Source organism: Coregonus clupeaformis, chromosome 4 (genome assembly GCF_020615455.1).
Source record: "Coregonus clupeaformis isolate EN_2021a chromosome 4, ASM2061545v1, whole genome shotgun sequence".
In the NCBI taxonomy this organism is placed as follows: Eukaryota; Metazoa; Chordata; class Actinopteri; order Salmoniformes; family Salmonidae; genus Coregonus; species Coregonus clupeaformis.
The window spans coordinates 22285762-22303307 of record NC_059195.1 but is presented as its reverse complement, the minus strand read 5'-3'; the positions used below and the strand labels follow the sequence as shown (position 1 = coordinate 22303307).

At 44.3% G+C, this 17546-nt stretch overlaps 1 protein-coding gene and 1 non-coding gene across 2 annotated transcripts; one reads left to right on the top strand and one right to left on the bottom strand.

The window, feature by feature from the left end:
- Positions 1 to 4554: 4554 nt before the first annotated feature.
- Positions 4555 to 17546, top strand: gpr161a (G protein-coupled receptor 161a). The gene is made up of 6 exons (XM_041868098.2): positions 4555 to 4856; positions 8743 to 9151; positions 11361 to 12094; positions 14328 to 14435; positions 15269 to 15385; positions 16335 to 17546. The coding sequence occupies exons 2-6, from the start codon at positions 8787 to 8789 to the stop codon at positions 16610 to 16612; spliced, it is 1602 nt and encodes a 533-aa protein (XP_041724032.2). The 5' UTR covers positions 4555 to 4856; positions 8743 to 8786; the 3' UTR covers positions 16613 to 17546.
- Positions 5571 to 5645, bottom strand: trnaa-ugc. The gene has a single exon. It is a non-coding gene; the product is annotated as a tRNA-Ala (tRNA).

Here is a 17546-nt window from a genome sequence, read left to right as displayed (position 1 = left end):
GAGTTACCTCTGCTGCGGAGGATACATTCATAAGAGTTACCAGCCTCAGAATTGCACCCAAATAAATGCATCACAGAGTTCAAGTAACAGACACATCTAAACATCAACTGTTCAGATGAGACTGTGTGAATCAGGCCTTCATGGTCGAATTGCTGCAAAGAAACCACTACTAAAGGACACCAATAAGAAGAAGAGACTTGCTTGGGCAAAGAAACACGAGCAATGGACATTAGACTGGTGGAAATGTGTCCTTTGGTCTGGAGTCCAAATTTGAGATTTTTGGTTCCAACCGCTGTGTCTTTGTGAGACGCGGTGTGGGTGAACGGATGATCTCCACATGTGTATTTCCCACCGTAAAGCATGGAGGAGGAGGTGTTAGGGTGTGGGGGTGCTTTGCTGGTGACACTGTCTGTGATTTATTTAGAATTCAAGGCACACTTAACCAGCATGGCTACCACAGCATTCTGCAGCGATACGCCATCCCATCTGGTTTGTGCTTAGTGGGACTATCATTTGTTTTTCAACAGGACAATGACCCAACACACCTCCAGGCTGTGTAAGGGCTATTTTACCAAGAATGAGAGTGATGGAGTGCTGCATCAGATGACCTGGCCTCCACAATCCCCCGACCTCAACCCAATTAAGATGGTTTGGGATGAGTCGGATGGCAGAGTGAAGGACAAGCAGCCAACAAGTGCTCAGCATATATGGGAACTCCTTCAAAACTGTTGGAAAAGCATTCCAGATGAGAATGCCAAGAGTGTGCAAAGCAGTCATCAAGACAACGGGTGGCTATTTGAAGAATCTCAAATATAAAATATATTTTGATTTGTATAACACTTTTTTGGTTACTACATAATTCCAAATGTGTTATTTCATAGTTTTGATGTCGTCACTATTATTTTTCAATGTAGAAAATAGTAAAAATATAGAAAAACCCTTGAATGAGTACAGTGAGGGAAAAACTTTTTTGATCCCCTGCTGATTTTGTACGTTTGCCCACTGACAAAGAAATGATCAGTCTATAATTTTAATGGTAGGTTTATTTGAACAGTGAGAGACAGAGTAACAACAACAAAATCCAGAAAACGCATGTCAAAAATGTTATAAATTGATTTGCATTTTAATGAGGGAAATAAGTATTTGACCCCCTCTCAATCAGAAGATTTCTGGCTCCCAGGTGTCTTTTATACAGGTAACGAGCTGAGATTAGGAGCACACTCTTAAAGGGAGTTTGTTTGTTACCTGTATAAAAGACACCTGTCCACAGAAGCAATCAATCAATCAGATTCCAAACTCTCCACCATGGCCAAGACCAAAGAGCTCTCCAAGGATGTCAGGGACAAGATTGTAGACCTACACAAGGCTGGAATGGGCTACAAGACCATCGCCAAGCAGCTTGGTGAGAAGGTGACAACAGTTGGTGCAATTATTCGCAAATGGAAGAAACACAAAAGAACTGTCAATCTCCCTCGACCTGGGGCTCCATGCAAGATCTCACCTCGTGGAGTTGCAATGATCATGAGAACGGTGAGGAATCAGCCCAGAACTACACGGGAGGATCTTGTCAATGATCTCAAGGCAGCTGGGACCATAGTCACCAAGAAAACAATTGGTAACACACTATGTCGTGAAGGACTGAAATCCTGCAGCGCCCGCAAGGTCCCCCTGCTTAAGAAAGCACATATACAGGGCTGTCTGAAGTTTGCCAATGAACATCTGAATGATTCAGAGGAGAACTGGGTGAAAGTGTTGTGGTCAGATGAGACCAAAATCGAGCTCTTTGGCATCAACTCAACTCGCCATGTTTGGAGGAAGAGGAGGACTGCCTATGACCCCAAGAACACCATTCCCACCGTCAAACATGGAGGTGGAAATATTATGCTTTGGGGGTGTTTTTCTGCTAAGGGGACAGGACAACTTCACCGCATCAAAGGGACGATGGACGGGGCCATGTACCGTCAAATCTTGGGTGAGAACCTCCTTCCCTCAGCCAGGGATTAAATATGGGTCATGGATGGGTATTCCAGCATGACAATGACCCAAAACACACGGCCAAGGCAACAAAGGAGTGGCTCAAGAAGTGGCCTAGACAGTCTCCAGACCTTAATCCCATAGAAAATATGTGGAGGGAGCTGAAGGTTCGAGTTGCCAAACGTCAGCCTCGAAACCTTAATGACTTGGAGAAGATCTGCAAAGAGGAGTGGGACAAAATCCCTCCTGAGATGTGTGCAAACCTAGTGGCCAACTACAAGAAACGTCTGACCTCTGTGATTGCCAACAAGGGTTTTGCCACCAAGTACTAAGTAATGTTTTGCAGAGGGATTAAATACTTATTTTCCTCATTAAAATGCAAATCAATTTATAACATTTTTGACATGAGTTTTTCTGGATTTTGTTGTTGTTATTCTGTCTCTCACTGTTCAAATAAACCTACCATTAAAATTATAGACTGATCATTTCTTTGTCAGTGGGCAAACGTACAAAATCAGCAGGCGATCAAATACTTTTTTCCCTCACTGTAGGTGTGTCCAAACTTTTGACTGGTACTGTATATATATATATATATATATATATTATTATTATTATGTATTTATTTTTTATTAATAAACAAATATCAACAAACAAAAGAGGAATAGTCACATGCAAACAAGCATACATACAAACTATTTATATTGCCAGGAATCCTAAACAAACAAAACATATTCATTAATAATACAACAAGTTTTAATTGCCTTTTTGTTTTTCATTATAGTTAAAGTACTGCCATATTGTTTAAATTAATGTGAAAAGTTAGGTTATGAATTAGACCATTTGCATTTGTGAATATGAAATTTACCAAATATTATTAGCAGTTGAATTAAATATACTACATCTTTATCAATGTCAGAATTTCCTCGAATAAATAATTATATCAAAACCATTCAATTGTACAACCTGTCCTGTTTTCTTTGTAACAAAGTTCTGTATGTCAATCCCAAAAAATGCACTGCATTTTAAAAGTATTTAGAACCCTTTACTTTTTCAAAATGTTGTTACATTACAGCCTTATTCTACAATGGATTACATTATTTATTTTTCCTGATCAATCTACACACAATACCCCAAAATGACAAAGCGAAAAACATTTTTGCACATTTATTAAAAATAAAAATCTGAAATAACTTATTTACATAAGTATTCAGACCCTTTGCTATGAGACTCGAAATTGAGCTCAGGTGCATCCTGTTTCCATTGATCGTCCTTGAGATGTTTCTAAAACTTGATTGGAGTCCACTTGTGGTAAATTCAATTGATTGGACATGATTTGGAAAGGCACACACCTGTCTATATAAGGTCCCACAGTCGACAGTGCATGTCAGAGCTACGAGACAGGATTGTGTCGAGGCACAGATCTGGGGAAGGTTACCAAAAAATGTCTGCAGCATTGAAGGTCCCCAAGAACACAGTGGCCTCCATCATTCTTAAATGGAAGAAGTTTGAAACCACCAAGACTCGGGAGAGAAAGGCCTTGGTCAGGGAGGTGACTAAGAACCCGATGGTCACTCTGACAGAGCTCCAGAGTTCCGCTGTGGCGATGGGAGAACCTTCCAGAAGGACAACCATCTCTGCAGCAGTCCACCAATCAGGCCTTTATGGTAGAGTGGCCAGACAGAAGCCACTCCTCAGTAAAAGGCACATGACAGCCCGCTTGGAGTTTGTCTCTGGAGAGACCTGAAAATAGCTGTACAGCTACGCTCCCCATTCAGCCTGACAGAGCTTGAGAGGATCTGCAGAGAATTCTGGGAGAAACTCCCCAAATACAGGTGTGCCAAGCTGGTAGCATCATACCCAAGAGTCGAGGCTTCAATCGCTACCAAAGGTGCTTCAACATAGTACTGAGTAAACGGTCTGAATACTTATGTAAATTTGATATTTCCGTTTTTTATTTTTAATAAATGTGCAAAAATTTCTAAACGGTTTTTGCTGTGTCATTATGAGGTATTGTGTGTAGATTGATGGGGAAAAAACAATTTAATCCATTTTAGCATAAGGCTGTAAAGTAACACATTGTGGAAAAAGTCAAGGGTTCAGAATACTTTCCGAATGCACTGTAGCCAATATGCTGTGATAACGTATTAGGCCTGCTTACTGCAGAAATGTAATTCCTACAGATCTGTTTTTATTAGGTTAGTTACATTTTTGTCATGTTTAAAACAATCTGAGCGGTAGATCTCGGCTTGCTTTTTGACTGCAAAAGTGATCTTTACTCATAAAAGGTTGATGACCACTGATCTACACTGATTTAAGTGGATTGACATCAATAGCTTTCACCTGGTCAGTCTGTTATGGAAAGAGCAGGTGTCCTTAATGTTTTTTTACACTCAGTGTATACATTACAATAGTTTTTTGTGTGCAATATTTAGAACGATTACGAAATTAACCAAATGTGTAGACATAGCCAATTGCGCTAGTTAGCCTTTTTTTTTATTACAGCAACAAACTTCTTGTTTTACTCGACAACGTAGGCTATTTGTAGCATTGTTGAACGTGAAAGCAAATGCAACTGTCTTGCATATAAACTAGCTACAAAGGAACTAACTAAAGTAACACCCATCACAGACCACCCACAGGCTGAGAAGGGGGACCCGCCAGCAAGGACAGAGAAGACTGAGTTCAGTCAGTGGAGGCTAGTGGAGGACGCCATTGAAACCGGGAACTGCAAGACCGGATTTTGTAGCGAAAGGATAACTATGAAATGGGGAAAATTCGAGGATTCAACTATTTCTACGTTGAATTAAAGTTGTAGTGCCAAGGAACACACAACTTTCGTTGCCAGTTCGTAGGAGATGACGGTCCTCAACGCGGTTCTAGAGGTGAGAAGAGAATAGTAGTGGAGGTGGGGGAGTATGCGCGGACAATGAGAAAGTTTTAGCTAGCTAGTTAGCAGAAGCTAGCTACAAACAGGGTCACAGGGGGACGACGGTATTAAAAGCCTTTGAATATCAGAAATTATGTAAGGAGTTAGCTAGGCCTTTATAGGTTATTGAAGCACCTCTAATTGGCGTATGTATGTTGTCATTTGTGACAGTGAGTGAACGGTGTCTGTGTCAATCATGCGAAACTCGTTTTTTGTCTGCGTTAATCCCTCCCCCAGTACTGTCTGTATAAACAATTATTCTACAAACTACAAAAACAACTGACCGACCCTTTCTTGACAAAAATTGTAGTTAAAGTAGTACATCTGGAAAGTTTTGGGTTTAGTCTTGTGAATGGGTGACCTTCTGAGCTGTTTATCAGAGTTTTGTTGACAGTAAATAACTTGGCTGTAGCTATCCCATTCATAGACGCTAACTATCTTTAGTGCCTATTGCCGATAGTATCAAAGAGATTTATAACTAACCAAAGATGGACCATAGCCTGTCGTTTCCAATGATGGCAAATTAATCAGTGGGCAGAACAAGCAAAGAGGTGGGAAGGGCCAAGCACGAGCTAGCGAGATCCTATTGGTGCGTTTTACATTTTAGTCATTTAGCAGACGCTCTTATCCAGAGCGACTTACAGTTAGTGAGTGCATACATTTTCATACTGGCCCCCCGTGGGAATCGAACCCACAACCCTGGCGTTGCAAGCGCCATGCTCTACCAACTGAGCTAAAGGGGGGCCTAGCTTGTATTTGCATATTTTCGTTAGGGAACGCCTACTCTGAGGTGCACATGTGCAGTAACTTGATTCGCCCTTGCACTCCTAACACGCATTTTTTATTTTTTATTTTACTTTGGCAAATGGTAAAGTTTACAAAACGTAAGCCACTCTGTTCGTAACATATTCTATTTTTGGGACCAGACAACTGTATTGAAATCAAACGTGGTCCTCTGTAGCTCAGCTGGTAGAGCACTGAGCTTGTAACGCCAAGGTAGTGGGTTCGATCCCCGCGACCACCCATACACAAAAATGTATGCACGCATGACTGTAAGTCGCTTTGGATAAAGGCGTCTGCTAAATGGCATGTTATTATTATATTATTGATGATCATCTACTCAGTTGGTAGAGCATGACGCTTGCAACGCCAGGGTTGTGTGTTCGTTTCCCACGGGGGGCCAGTATGAAAAATGTATGCACTCTCTCTCTGGATAAGAGCGTCTGCTAAATGACTAAAATGTAAAATGAGCAGAATGTCGGCCAAAATCCATCTCGCTGCATTTTCTCCCACTGCCAGCCACTGGGCTTCCTCTCATCACCATATTTGGTGGTGAGTGGAATCGCCAACCGGATGTTTCAGATTTATTAATTCTTTAGATTTATACATCCGGTGAAACATCTGGCTCATTGTTTGATCTGTGATAGTATCTTCGGTGCAGGGGAGTTTAGTTCAGAGCCTCGACGCTCCGTACGGTTTTGGAAACAAAAGGAACGTACTGTATATCAGCGAGAAATAATTTTCAAAAAACAAAAGGTTAAATTACTACTCACCTTTAATAGGATTAGGGTTCCCACACGGCCATATTTCCATGTTACAGAATCAACTACCTGTGTTCATTAGCTATCTTGTGTCTCCGAACACCTGTGTGTAAATGGAAGACGGACGCTACAAACGTATTGTCACTGAAAAACACTGTCCGCTGCAACTGTGTTATAACCGGTTAAGTGTGTAATTAGCATTTGTGAAATTATTTTGATGTGATATGAAAGTGGAGGGCTTTATGTTTCTAGAACTGTACCGCAATTGAGTCGATTCATGTTTAGATGGAGTATTTGGCTACCAGATCCAATTGGCCTCTAAACAGAACATGTAAGGTCCTTGGACTATAAGGAGTAACGTTAGGCTCCTTTAGTCCATTAGTAGGCAGTAGCTTACTCTGTAAATTGTAAGCCTAGCTAATGCAACACTTACAAAAGTAATTTATTAAGAACTCAGACAGAGTAAAAGCGCAATACAGTTAGCTATACATCTAACTACATCTACTACTACTGGCATTCCCTGTATATAGCGATGTTATTTTTTTTACTCGTTATTGTTATTCATTATGTATTTATTCCTCGTGTCACTATTTCTATTTAAAAATATTTATCTTTAACTCTGCATTGTCGGAAAAGGACGCGTAAGTAAGCATTTCACTGTTAGTCTACGTAGCATGTGACAAATACAACTTGATTTGATAACTAGGTATTATTTGTAGGTCGCGGAATGAAGCAAAACAGTTTCATCCATTCTACAGGTTGTGGAAGTTTGTTCTTAATTCTAGCTGCGCAAGTCTGGATCTCTGGTCTGGACTCAGGGGATCAAATTCTTATCTTGTTGTCTTTGCTGTCAGGCTGTGTTGCCATGCCATATATTATCCCATTAATGTAAGAAACCAGGGCCTGATAGCATCACTGGGGGTGAGATCCTAGCCATCCAAAAAACACACACACACACACACATCACCATGCACACATCCACTCACCACATGCTGCTTCAATATTGATTATTATTATCATTCATATTTATCCTGCTACCAGTCACTTTTGACCCCTGTTTACATGTACATACCGACCTCAATCACTCCATTACCCCTGCATATTCTAATAATGGTAATGACACTGACACAAGAGTTTCCCCCACGACGCCAGGACAGCGGAGTCACTGACCACCTTCCGGAGACACTTGAAACCCTACCTCTTTAAGGAATACCTGGAATAGTCTAACAGTAATCCTTCTACACCCCCCTCCCCCAGTGGTGGTTGTCCCACTGGCTATCCTAAGTTGAATGTGGCAATTTGTAAGTCGCTCTGGATAAGAGCGTCTGCTAAATGACTTAAATGTAAATATAACTGCATTCTCGCGTAAAATAAATAAATATATATATATATTATTATATTATTATTATTAGTATATATTATTACTGCACTGTTGGGAAGAGCTCGCAAGTAAGCATTTCATTGCCTGGCTACCCAGACTCCTTTCTCTGGCCAAATGCTACATCATGTCCACGGACATTACTTTCTTCTCTGCGATAAGTCTGGATCTGAGTACCTGCACAACCCTTCACCGAATGTAAACACATTCTGGGCCATCTGATTGGTCCAGAATCCGATGGGTTGGGCCTGAGCCAGAACAGGCATGGGTAAAGTGGCGGTTTGAAAATGTTTCATTGGTACTCTGATTGGTTAGAGACAATCCAATCGCTGATGACTTTGTTTTGCACAATTGTACAATGCCCTTCGTCACCACAAATGACTTCAATGATGGCAGTCTCAGACTAAAGTATGTAGCGAACGACAGAGCAGCGGAAGAATTTAGTGTGAGTCATCAGGCTAAGCATTTCATTGTACTGTTTTACACCTGCTGTATCCTGTGCATGTGACAATAAAACTTTGAAACTTGAAGCATCCAAACAGAAATCAAACTAGACTACAGTATTTTGTACTGCTGCGTTGGGCACATTTGTGTAATTAGATTGACAAATGACCTAACATGCTTAAATGGCAACATACCACTCCAGTCAGTCTCTCTCTAGTTCACTAAGCTGAAAACAATCCGGCTTCTCTTCTTCCCTATACATATACAATGTGCATAGCATACACACTAGCTAAACAATGAGAGCGAGGGGGAGAGAGTGTGTTTGTGTGTGTCCTAACCTAACCATTAGAGGAGAAAATGCAAAACTGACCTTGGGTCGAGGCTTCAACCCTAACTCCAACTAACCTTAACTCCAAGCCTGTGGTTGTGTGCAGTCCATTCTAACCCTATACTGTCCCCTCCCTCTTTCCTCCCTCTAGTCCCCCGGTATGCCCTGTCTCCTCCGGCGGCCTAGCCTCTCACCATGAATTTCAGCGGGAATGTCTCCACTGCGGGGAACGCCACGGCTGCGTGGGACGCTGGCGGGGGCCCAGTGGTGCTGGAGTCAGTGTTCATCGTCACCATCGCCCTCCTGGCCTGCCTGGGCAACTTCCTCATCGTGGCCACCCTGTACCGCAGGCCCTACCTCCTCACACCCAGCAACAAGTTTGTGTTCAGCCTGACCCTGTCCAACCTGCTGCTGTCAGTGCTGGTGTTGCCTTTTGTGGCGGTGAGTTCGGCGCGGCGGGAGTGGGTGTTCGGCGTGGTGTGGTGCAATTTTACCGCCCTGATCTACCTGCTCATCAGCTCGGCCAGCATGCTCACCTTGGGGGCCATCGCTATCGACAGGTCAGTGATAATACCCCTACACTAGGATGGCTGCTTGCTAGGTACAGTATGTATGTAGGGAATGTTGTGCTAGAGGTCTTCACAGGTTCAAAAAGTTGGACCCGTTCCAAAATGAACCTGGGGCATTCCCACCCGGAGCCGATATGCATAAATACATTGTTTAAATATAGTAACCTGTTCCGAAGAGACCCGAGGACAACTAGACCTGTTCCATATATATCTGATCAGATCCAGACCTGGCCCGATCCGAATCAAGTGAGGGAAGCAGCAGATAAAGCGTGAGAGGAGGGAGAGGTGCTGCTCTAGCAGGCGTGGGAGGGGCTGTACTGTCAGCGAGTGAGACGGAAAGGAGGGAGAGACAGCAACCATCCAACAAGCTGACTCACACTATAGTAGACTAATAGCTGCCATATCTACACTGAACAAAAATATAAACGCAACATGTAAAGTGTTGGTCCCATGTTTCATGAGCTGAAATAAAAGGTCCCAGAAATTTTACATACGCACAAAAAGCTTATTTCTCTCAGATTTTGTGCACTAATAATATAATAATAATAATATATATAATATAATATAATATGCCATTTAATAATAATATGCCATTTAGCAGACGCTTTTATCCAAAGCGACTTACAGTCATGTGTGCATACATTTTTACGTATGGGTGGTCCCGGGGATCGAACCCACTACCCTGGCGTTACAAGCGCCATGCTCTACCAATTGAGCTACAGAGGACCACAAATGTATTGACATCCCTGTTAGTGAACATTTCTCCTTTGTCAAAATAATCCATCCACCTGACAGGTGTGGCATATCAAGAAGCTGATTAAACAGCATGATCATTACACAGGTGCTCCTTGTGCTGGGGACAATAAAAGGCCACTCTAAAATGTGCAGTTTTGTCACACAACACAATGCCACAGATGTCTCAAGTTTTGAGAGCGCGTGCAATTGGCATGCTGACTGCAGGAATGACCACCAGAGCTGTTGCCAGAGAATTGAATGTTCATTTCTCTACCATAGACCACCTCCGTCATTTTAGAGAATTTGGCAGTATGTCCAACTGGCCTCACAACCGCAGACCACGTGTATGGCGTCGTGTGGGCCAGCGGTTTGCTGATGTCAACGTTGTGAACAGAGTGCCCCATGGTGGCGGTGGGGTTATGGTATGGGCAGGCATAAACTACGGACAACGAACACAATTAGCATTTTATCTATGGCAATTTGAATGCACAGAGATACAGTGACGAGATCCAGAGGCCCATTGTCGTGCCATTCATCTGCCGCCATCACCCCATGTTTCAGCATAATGCACTGCCCCATGTCGTAAGGATCTGTACACAATTCCTGGAAACTGAAAATGTCCCAGTTCTTGTGGCCTGCATACTCGCCAGACATGTCACCCATTGAGCAAGTTTGGGATGCTCTGGATCGATTTGTACGACAGCGTGTTCCATTGCCCGCCAATATCCAGCAACTTCGTACAGCCATTGAAGAGGATTGGGACAACATTCCACAGGCCACAATCAACAGCCTGATCAACTCTATGCGAAGGAGATGTCGCGCTGCATGAGGCAAATGGTGGTCACACCATATACTGACTGGTTTTCTGATCCACGCCCTTACCTTCTTTTTAAGGGATATGTGACCAACAGATGCGTATTTGTATTCCTAGTCATGAAATTGTTGCATGTTGCGTTTATATTTTTGTTCAGTGTAGGTTATTTAGCATCCAATACGTAGTACCGGTCTTGACTGCATCAAACCAGGAGAAGCTAGTTAATATTAGCTAGATAGGCTAATTGAGGCTGCAGTCATGCGCGTTCTCATCCTAACAACTCCATTCAGAATATAAAGTAGCAGCCTACCTGTTGGCTCTTGGTCGTTGTAGCCTATCTTTCTCCTTTAACTTTTAATTCCATCATTCAAATTCCATCTTCCATTGAGCATCTCCTAACATTTGCCACACACGGAGGCTCTGACTGTAGCCTATAAACCTCTGTCACTTCCTGGCTGGTTGGTTGTTATGGTGCTCATCCCAGGGACATACTTTCTGGGTGGAATTTCCTTGCACATAAAAATGTATGTAGGATTCCCTAACTCCTATTTTTTTTAATTGCCTCACGATCTATCATATTGTGTGCAATCCTTTTTGGATATTTTTTACACTGATAGAATGTATGGATTGACATTATCATTGTGCCCACAGGTACTATGCGGTACTTTACCCCATGATCTACCCGATGAAGATCACAGGCAACCGGGCGGTGGTGGCCATCGCCTATGTGTGGCTGCACTCCCTGGTGGGCTGCCTGCCACCCCTCTTCGGCTGGTCCTCCTTCGAGTTCGACCGCTTCAAGTGGACATGCGTGGCGGCCTGGCACCGCACCCCTGCCTATACTGCCTTCTGGGTCACCTGGTGCAGCCTGCCGCCGCTGCTCGCCATGTTGGCCTGCTACGGCGTAATCTTCCGCGTGGCACGCCTCAAGGCCCGCAAGGTGCATTGTGGGACGACGGTGGTGGCGTCTTCAGAAGAAACGTCATCGGGCGCTCAGAGGAACGACCAGCGTAAAAACTCATCTACGTCCACGTCGTCCAACGGAAGCCGGCGGAGTTTAGTGTACGCCGGGAGCCAGTGCAAGGCCTTCGTCACCATTATGGTGGTGATCGGGACCTTCCTGGTGACCTGGGGACCCTACGTGGGGGTGGTGTGTACGGAGGCCCTGTGGGGCCAGGGCAGCGTGTCCCAGGGCCTGGAGACCCTGGTGGCCTGGCTGTCCTTCTGCAGCGCCATCTGCCACCCGCTCATCTACGGCCTGTGGAACAAGACTGTGCGCAAGGAACTGCTGGGCATGTGCTTCGGTGATCGCTACTACCGCGTGGAGTCGTTCGCCACACGCCACCGCACGTCACGCCTCTTCAGTATCTCCAACCGCATCACAGGTGAGCAGGGGGAGGGTGGTGGTGCTGTTAGATTGAGGCTGAGGATGGATGAGGTTTGAACTGGCTTTGTGTGCTGAAAACCAGCACAACCTTACTGGTGCAACATAAAATATTGTTCTGTTGTGTTCTTTGTTGTGTTGTATGGCTGACCTTGCTGTTGTGTTAAGAGTTAAGTTGACTGTTACGTTGTGTTGTATTGTATGCAGGGCTGTGACGGTCATTCAATTTTGGAAATGACTGCGGTCACTGCAATAACCGTTCGAATCAATCAATCAAATTTTATTTATAAAGCCCTTTTTACATCAACAGATGTCACAAAGTGCTATACAGAAACCCAGCCTAAAACCCCAAACAGCAAGCAATGCAGATGTAGAAGCACGGTGGCTAGGAAATATTCCCTAGAAAGGCAGAAACCTAGGAAGAAGCCTAGAGAGGAACCAGGCTCTGAGGGGTGGCCAGTCCCCTTCTGGCTATGCCGGGTGGAGATTATAACAGTACATGGCCATTAAGGCCAGATTTTTCTCCAAGATGTTCCTGCTGGTCATCTATGAACGTTTGGTCAAATAATAATCACAGTGGTTGTAGAGGTTGCAATAGGTCAGTACATCAGGAGTAAATGTCACTTGGCTTTTCATAGCCGGGCATTTAGAGGTTGAAATAGAAGGTGCGGTAGAGAGAGAGAGTTGAAAACAGCAGGTCTGGGACAAGGTAGCACGTCCGATGAACAGGTCAGGGTTCCATAGCCGCAGGCAGAAGAGTTTAAACTGGAGCAGCAGCACGACCAGGTGGACTGGGGACAGCAGGGAGTCATCAGGCCAGGAAGTCCTGAGGCATGGTCCTAGGGCTCAGGTCCTCCAGGATGGGAGAATTAGAGGGAGCATACTTAAATTCACACAGGACACCGGATAAGACAGGAGAATAACACCAGATATAACAGACTGACCCTAGCCCCCCGGCACATAGACTATTGCCAATAGATACTGGAGGCTGAGACGGGGGGGGTCGGGAGACACTGTGGCCCCGTCCGACGATACCCCCGGACAGGGCCAACCAGGCAGGATATAACCCCACCCACTTTGCCAAAGCACAGCCCCCACACCACCAGAGGGATATCAACAGACCACTAATCTACTACCCTGAGACAAGGCTGAGCATAGCCCACGAAGATCTCCTCCATTGCACGAGCCCGAGGGAGCGACAAACCGGACAGGAAGATCCCGTCAGTGACTCAACCCACTCAAGTGATGCACACCCTCCTAGGGACGGCATGGAAAGCACCAGTAAGCCAGTGACTCAGCCTCCGTAATCGGGTCAGAGGCAGAGAATCCTAATGGAGAGACGGGAACCGGCCAGGCAGAGACAACAAGGGCGGTTTGTCGCTCCAGTGCCTTTCCGTTCACCTTCGCACCCCTGGGCCAGACTACACTCAATCATAGGACCTACTGAAGAGATGAGTCTTCAGTAAAGGCTTAAACGTTGAGACTGAGTCTGCGTCTCACATGGATAGGCAGACCATTCCATAAAATGGAGCTCTGTAGGAGAAAGCCCTGCCTCCAGCTGTTTGCTTAGAAATTCTAGGGACAATAAGGAGGCCTGCGTCTTGTGACCAAGCGTACGTGTAGATATGTACGGCAGGACCAAATCGGAGAGATGGGTAGGAGCAAGCCCATGTAATGCTTTGTAGGTTAGCAGTAAATGGCTTACTTTTTTTTTTATATGCACATTTTCTCCTCCTCCACTCCTGACTGCATGTGCTGCCATAGAATGAATAGAACGGGCATCCCCATTCTAATGGGTGGACAGGCTGCTATTGCGAGTGTACCGATAGGAGTAAAGCAGGAAGTGTACCCATCAATATGTGCTGTGATTTGTTGATTCAACTTAACATATATTGAATTAACATTCTACATTACCATGGAAATTATTGCATCACAATACCAGGCAGCCATTGCGAGTGTAAACTAGCAGTAAATTGCCAGGGTTAGTGGGTCCATGTCGTTCTATTCATTCTATTTCTATGTGTGCTGCTGCGGGAAGGGGCATTGCCTAGGCAACCGAAGACTCCTTGCTTGTTTCATCATGTTGTTAAGAGTCCATGTTACTGCAGAAAGGGACTCATGAATGGCCGGCCGGCCGTCCCGTCTTCTGTCAGCTGTTTGTTCCAAAATTGGTTAGGGACAGCCCTAGTTGTATGGCATTGGATATTTGACCCTGCTGTTGTTTCTTCCTGCAGACCTGGGCATGTCCCCTCACCTGACGGCCATGTTGGTGGGAGGAGGGCAGCTCCTGGCCCCCGGCAGCAGCACTGGAGACACCGGCTTCAGTTTCACTCAGGACTCATGTGAGTGGTGCACACAGGAAGCTGGCATAAGACGATTCAAACAAGGCCTTTATGTCCTAGTCGAAATACAGTGTCTGAATGTACTGAACAGTACAGATATAGCTGGGGCATATTCATTGCAGAAACTGTTTACCATTTTAAGAACCAAACGGAAGCAAACGGGGTCCCTCCCTGTTTCGTTTGCTTCCGTTGAATAAACGTTTTGCAACAGAATCAGGCGTAATGAATACGCCCCTGGTCTTCCAGTACCTTTTAAAACATGTTGAAACTGCCCCCATAGGGCTTTATTGCTGATAAATACTGTTTAGCCTGGTTGTCTCTGTTGTATCATCATCATCCCTCAGCTGTGTTCTGATCAGCCCAGATTCCTGCTTTGTGTCTTGGCAGAGGGTAGATCGTAGGGTGTGTACTGTATTATCATGTGTAATCATCTGTCATGTGTGTGATGCTCCTCATTGGTGCAGACTCAACAGGAGTCATCACAGGCATTCACACACTTTTTTTAACATTTACATTTTTTGACATTTAGCAGACGCTCTTATCGAGACGCTCTTATTATTTTCATACTTTTTTTTTCTCATACTGGTCCCCCGTGGGAATCGAACCCACAACCCTGGCATTGCAAGCGCCATGCTCTACCAACTGAGTTACCTGATTAATACTATTTTGAGTCTTTCGGATTCGTTTAGAGAAGACACACATTGTAAGTACAATAGGATCAATTTTCAAGTGTCTGTCTGCTATGCATCTTTCGGTTCCTTAATCTCTACTGAAATACTGCACTACAAAATACTGAAGGTCATGAATCCCTCCCCTCCCCCTTCCCCATGCAGGTACAGACGTGATGCTGCTGGACAACTTCTCCACAGATGGCTCCTCCCACATTGGAAGCGTGGCCGTGAAGAGGCGGAGCTCGGTCACCTTTGAAGACGAGCAGCAGCATTCCAAAGGTACCTGTCCGTTCTCACTTGGAGATGAAAGTGCTATGGGAGGGGGCTTCAGACAAAGCAGTAAGATCTAGGGAAGACGGGAGGTTTCACACAGTCAAGTCAATGTGTTTGATTTGAGAAAATGATACACATACTATACTTAGCCTATAGATCACATATTGCAAACAAATAATCTAAACTCTAAACTCCACACATTTTGGATTTTCTGTGCGTCCTTGACAATCGCTAATCAATATCCAAAAACAGCACACATTTCTTTCTGCGAACCTGCACATCATCTTCTCTTTGTGGCACCAATGTGAGGGTTTATGGCAGTAGTCTAGTGTGTGGTGCAGGAATAATGACAAGTGAACCTGGGGAACTTTGCGTTCGCATTGTCCTAAAAAAGGGAACCTGACCGCGGAATTCAAGCGAACCGAACTCAGACCACCTCTTGAGATGGTCTCAGTTCGGTTTTGAGGGGTCTGAGTTCCTTTGGACTGTTAACACGGCACAAAAAATTAAGCGAACCACACTGAGTTCACAAGAATTGACTGAAGGCGACCAAGTGTGAAAACACCCTAAGTCACAAATGACTGCTCCAATAAGGCCCCTATGTTGAACGAGAGGGCTTGTAGAATCATGATTTTTTTCAAAATTGTAGGTCGCCGGTAAGGGGTCCTGCATGCTCTGGGCATTACTGAATGAAATTAATGAAATGAGTCAATAGATTAGTTATTTTGACTGAACGAGTTGAAAATATTTGAGCCAGTTAAAATACTTAAACTTCCCATCACTAGTACATATGTCCCACTTAGGCATTTGAGTAAACAGACTTGTGTAAACATGTGTTCAATATTTATTGGAGCAAATTCGCATCAGGTCTTCATCACCATTCATTGTAATAGTGCTATAACTATTTAATGCAAGGACAATCCAAAAACTCAATTCCTGTTCCTTTTCCTCTCAGCTGCAGAGAGCACCACCATCCCTTCTACTGTCCAGGTCCAAGTAGAGATACACAAATCTCTGGACACCTTCGCCTCCTGCCTGGCCAGGGCCATCGAAAGCGACGCTAAGCTCACCCTCTTTGGCGAGGACGCACCCCTATCTGGGGTGTTGTTTGCTGCTGTGGCGAGGGGGGCACAGAGGCCCCGTTACCTGGACGGTCAGAGACTGAGGCTGGAGAGCATCGATGAAGGGATCGTCAAAGACGACAGAGAAGACCAAGAGAGAGATGATGCATAGAACAAATATCCCTTTTCTTCTTTTAGGTACTTAAGAGTTTATGGTACATTGGGCATTGCATACTTTATAATCTTTGAACGCAGTACGCACAGTGTGTATATTTAAAATAGAAATGTATAACAATGCAAGGCTTCTTCTGTCAAATACAGTGCATGCCTTGTTGACACTTTTGTATTTGTCCTATTCTCCTGTGAATAGATACTTCACATCAACAGGTGGGCCCAATGACCAATTTTCATATATTGAAATCTTGAAAAGCAATAGACACACTAAGGACATTGTTGGACCAAGTACGTGCCATATATTTGTACTAGATATACACCTCTGATAAATAGGAAGCCTTAACTACTGTATCTTGACGGTTCAATGTTTGTATTCTCATTGGAAAGCTTTTGTTTATGCCTATGATAATATCATAAGTGACTTATTCCTCATTTTCTTTCCATGCTTAAAGACTGCCTCTTGCTGGTGTGAACAGATAAGTCTGTTGCGTAGTATTAGACGAGCGGTATGTTCAGCAGGGAACAACATTGTGGAACGTTCATATAGAAATGTGTTATGTAGAACAAACATGCCTCAATGACATGTCAAGTAAGGGGTCATGTCAGCTCTATTCATGACATTTCTATCTGCAACGTTCCACAACATTTGCCTACTGAACGTGGCCAGGTATTCCCAGGAGGAGAACTTCATGGTTCTCAGTAGCTGTAATGCCTTTGGAGTAGAGGACCAACTTCCTGTATACTTCAACATTTCACAGTACGGCATGTGAAGACATGCCCTAGAAGATAATGTACATTTGATTGCACTTGAATAATGCAGGACCCAGAGTATGAATCCGTCCCCTTCTGATTTGAATGTTCAGCATGACAATGCCCCCGTGCACAAAGCGAGGTCCATACAGAAATGGTTTGTCGAGATCGGTGTGGAAGAA

Excerpts from the sequence above, each read along its gene's own strand:
- gpr161a (XM_041868098.2), top strand. The coding sequence starts at position 8,787 with ATGAATTTCAGCGGGAATGTCTCCACTGCGGGGAACGCCACGGCTGCG. Across the intron at positions 12,095-14,327 it reads TATCTCCAACCGCATCACAG|ACCTGGGCATGTCCCCTCAC; the intron begins GTGAGCAGGGGG and ends TTCTTCCTGCAG. Across the intron at positions 14,436-15,268 it reads CAGTTTCACTCAGGACTCAT|GTACAGACGTGATGCTGCTG; the intron begins GTGAGTGGTGCA and ends TTCCCCATGCAG.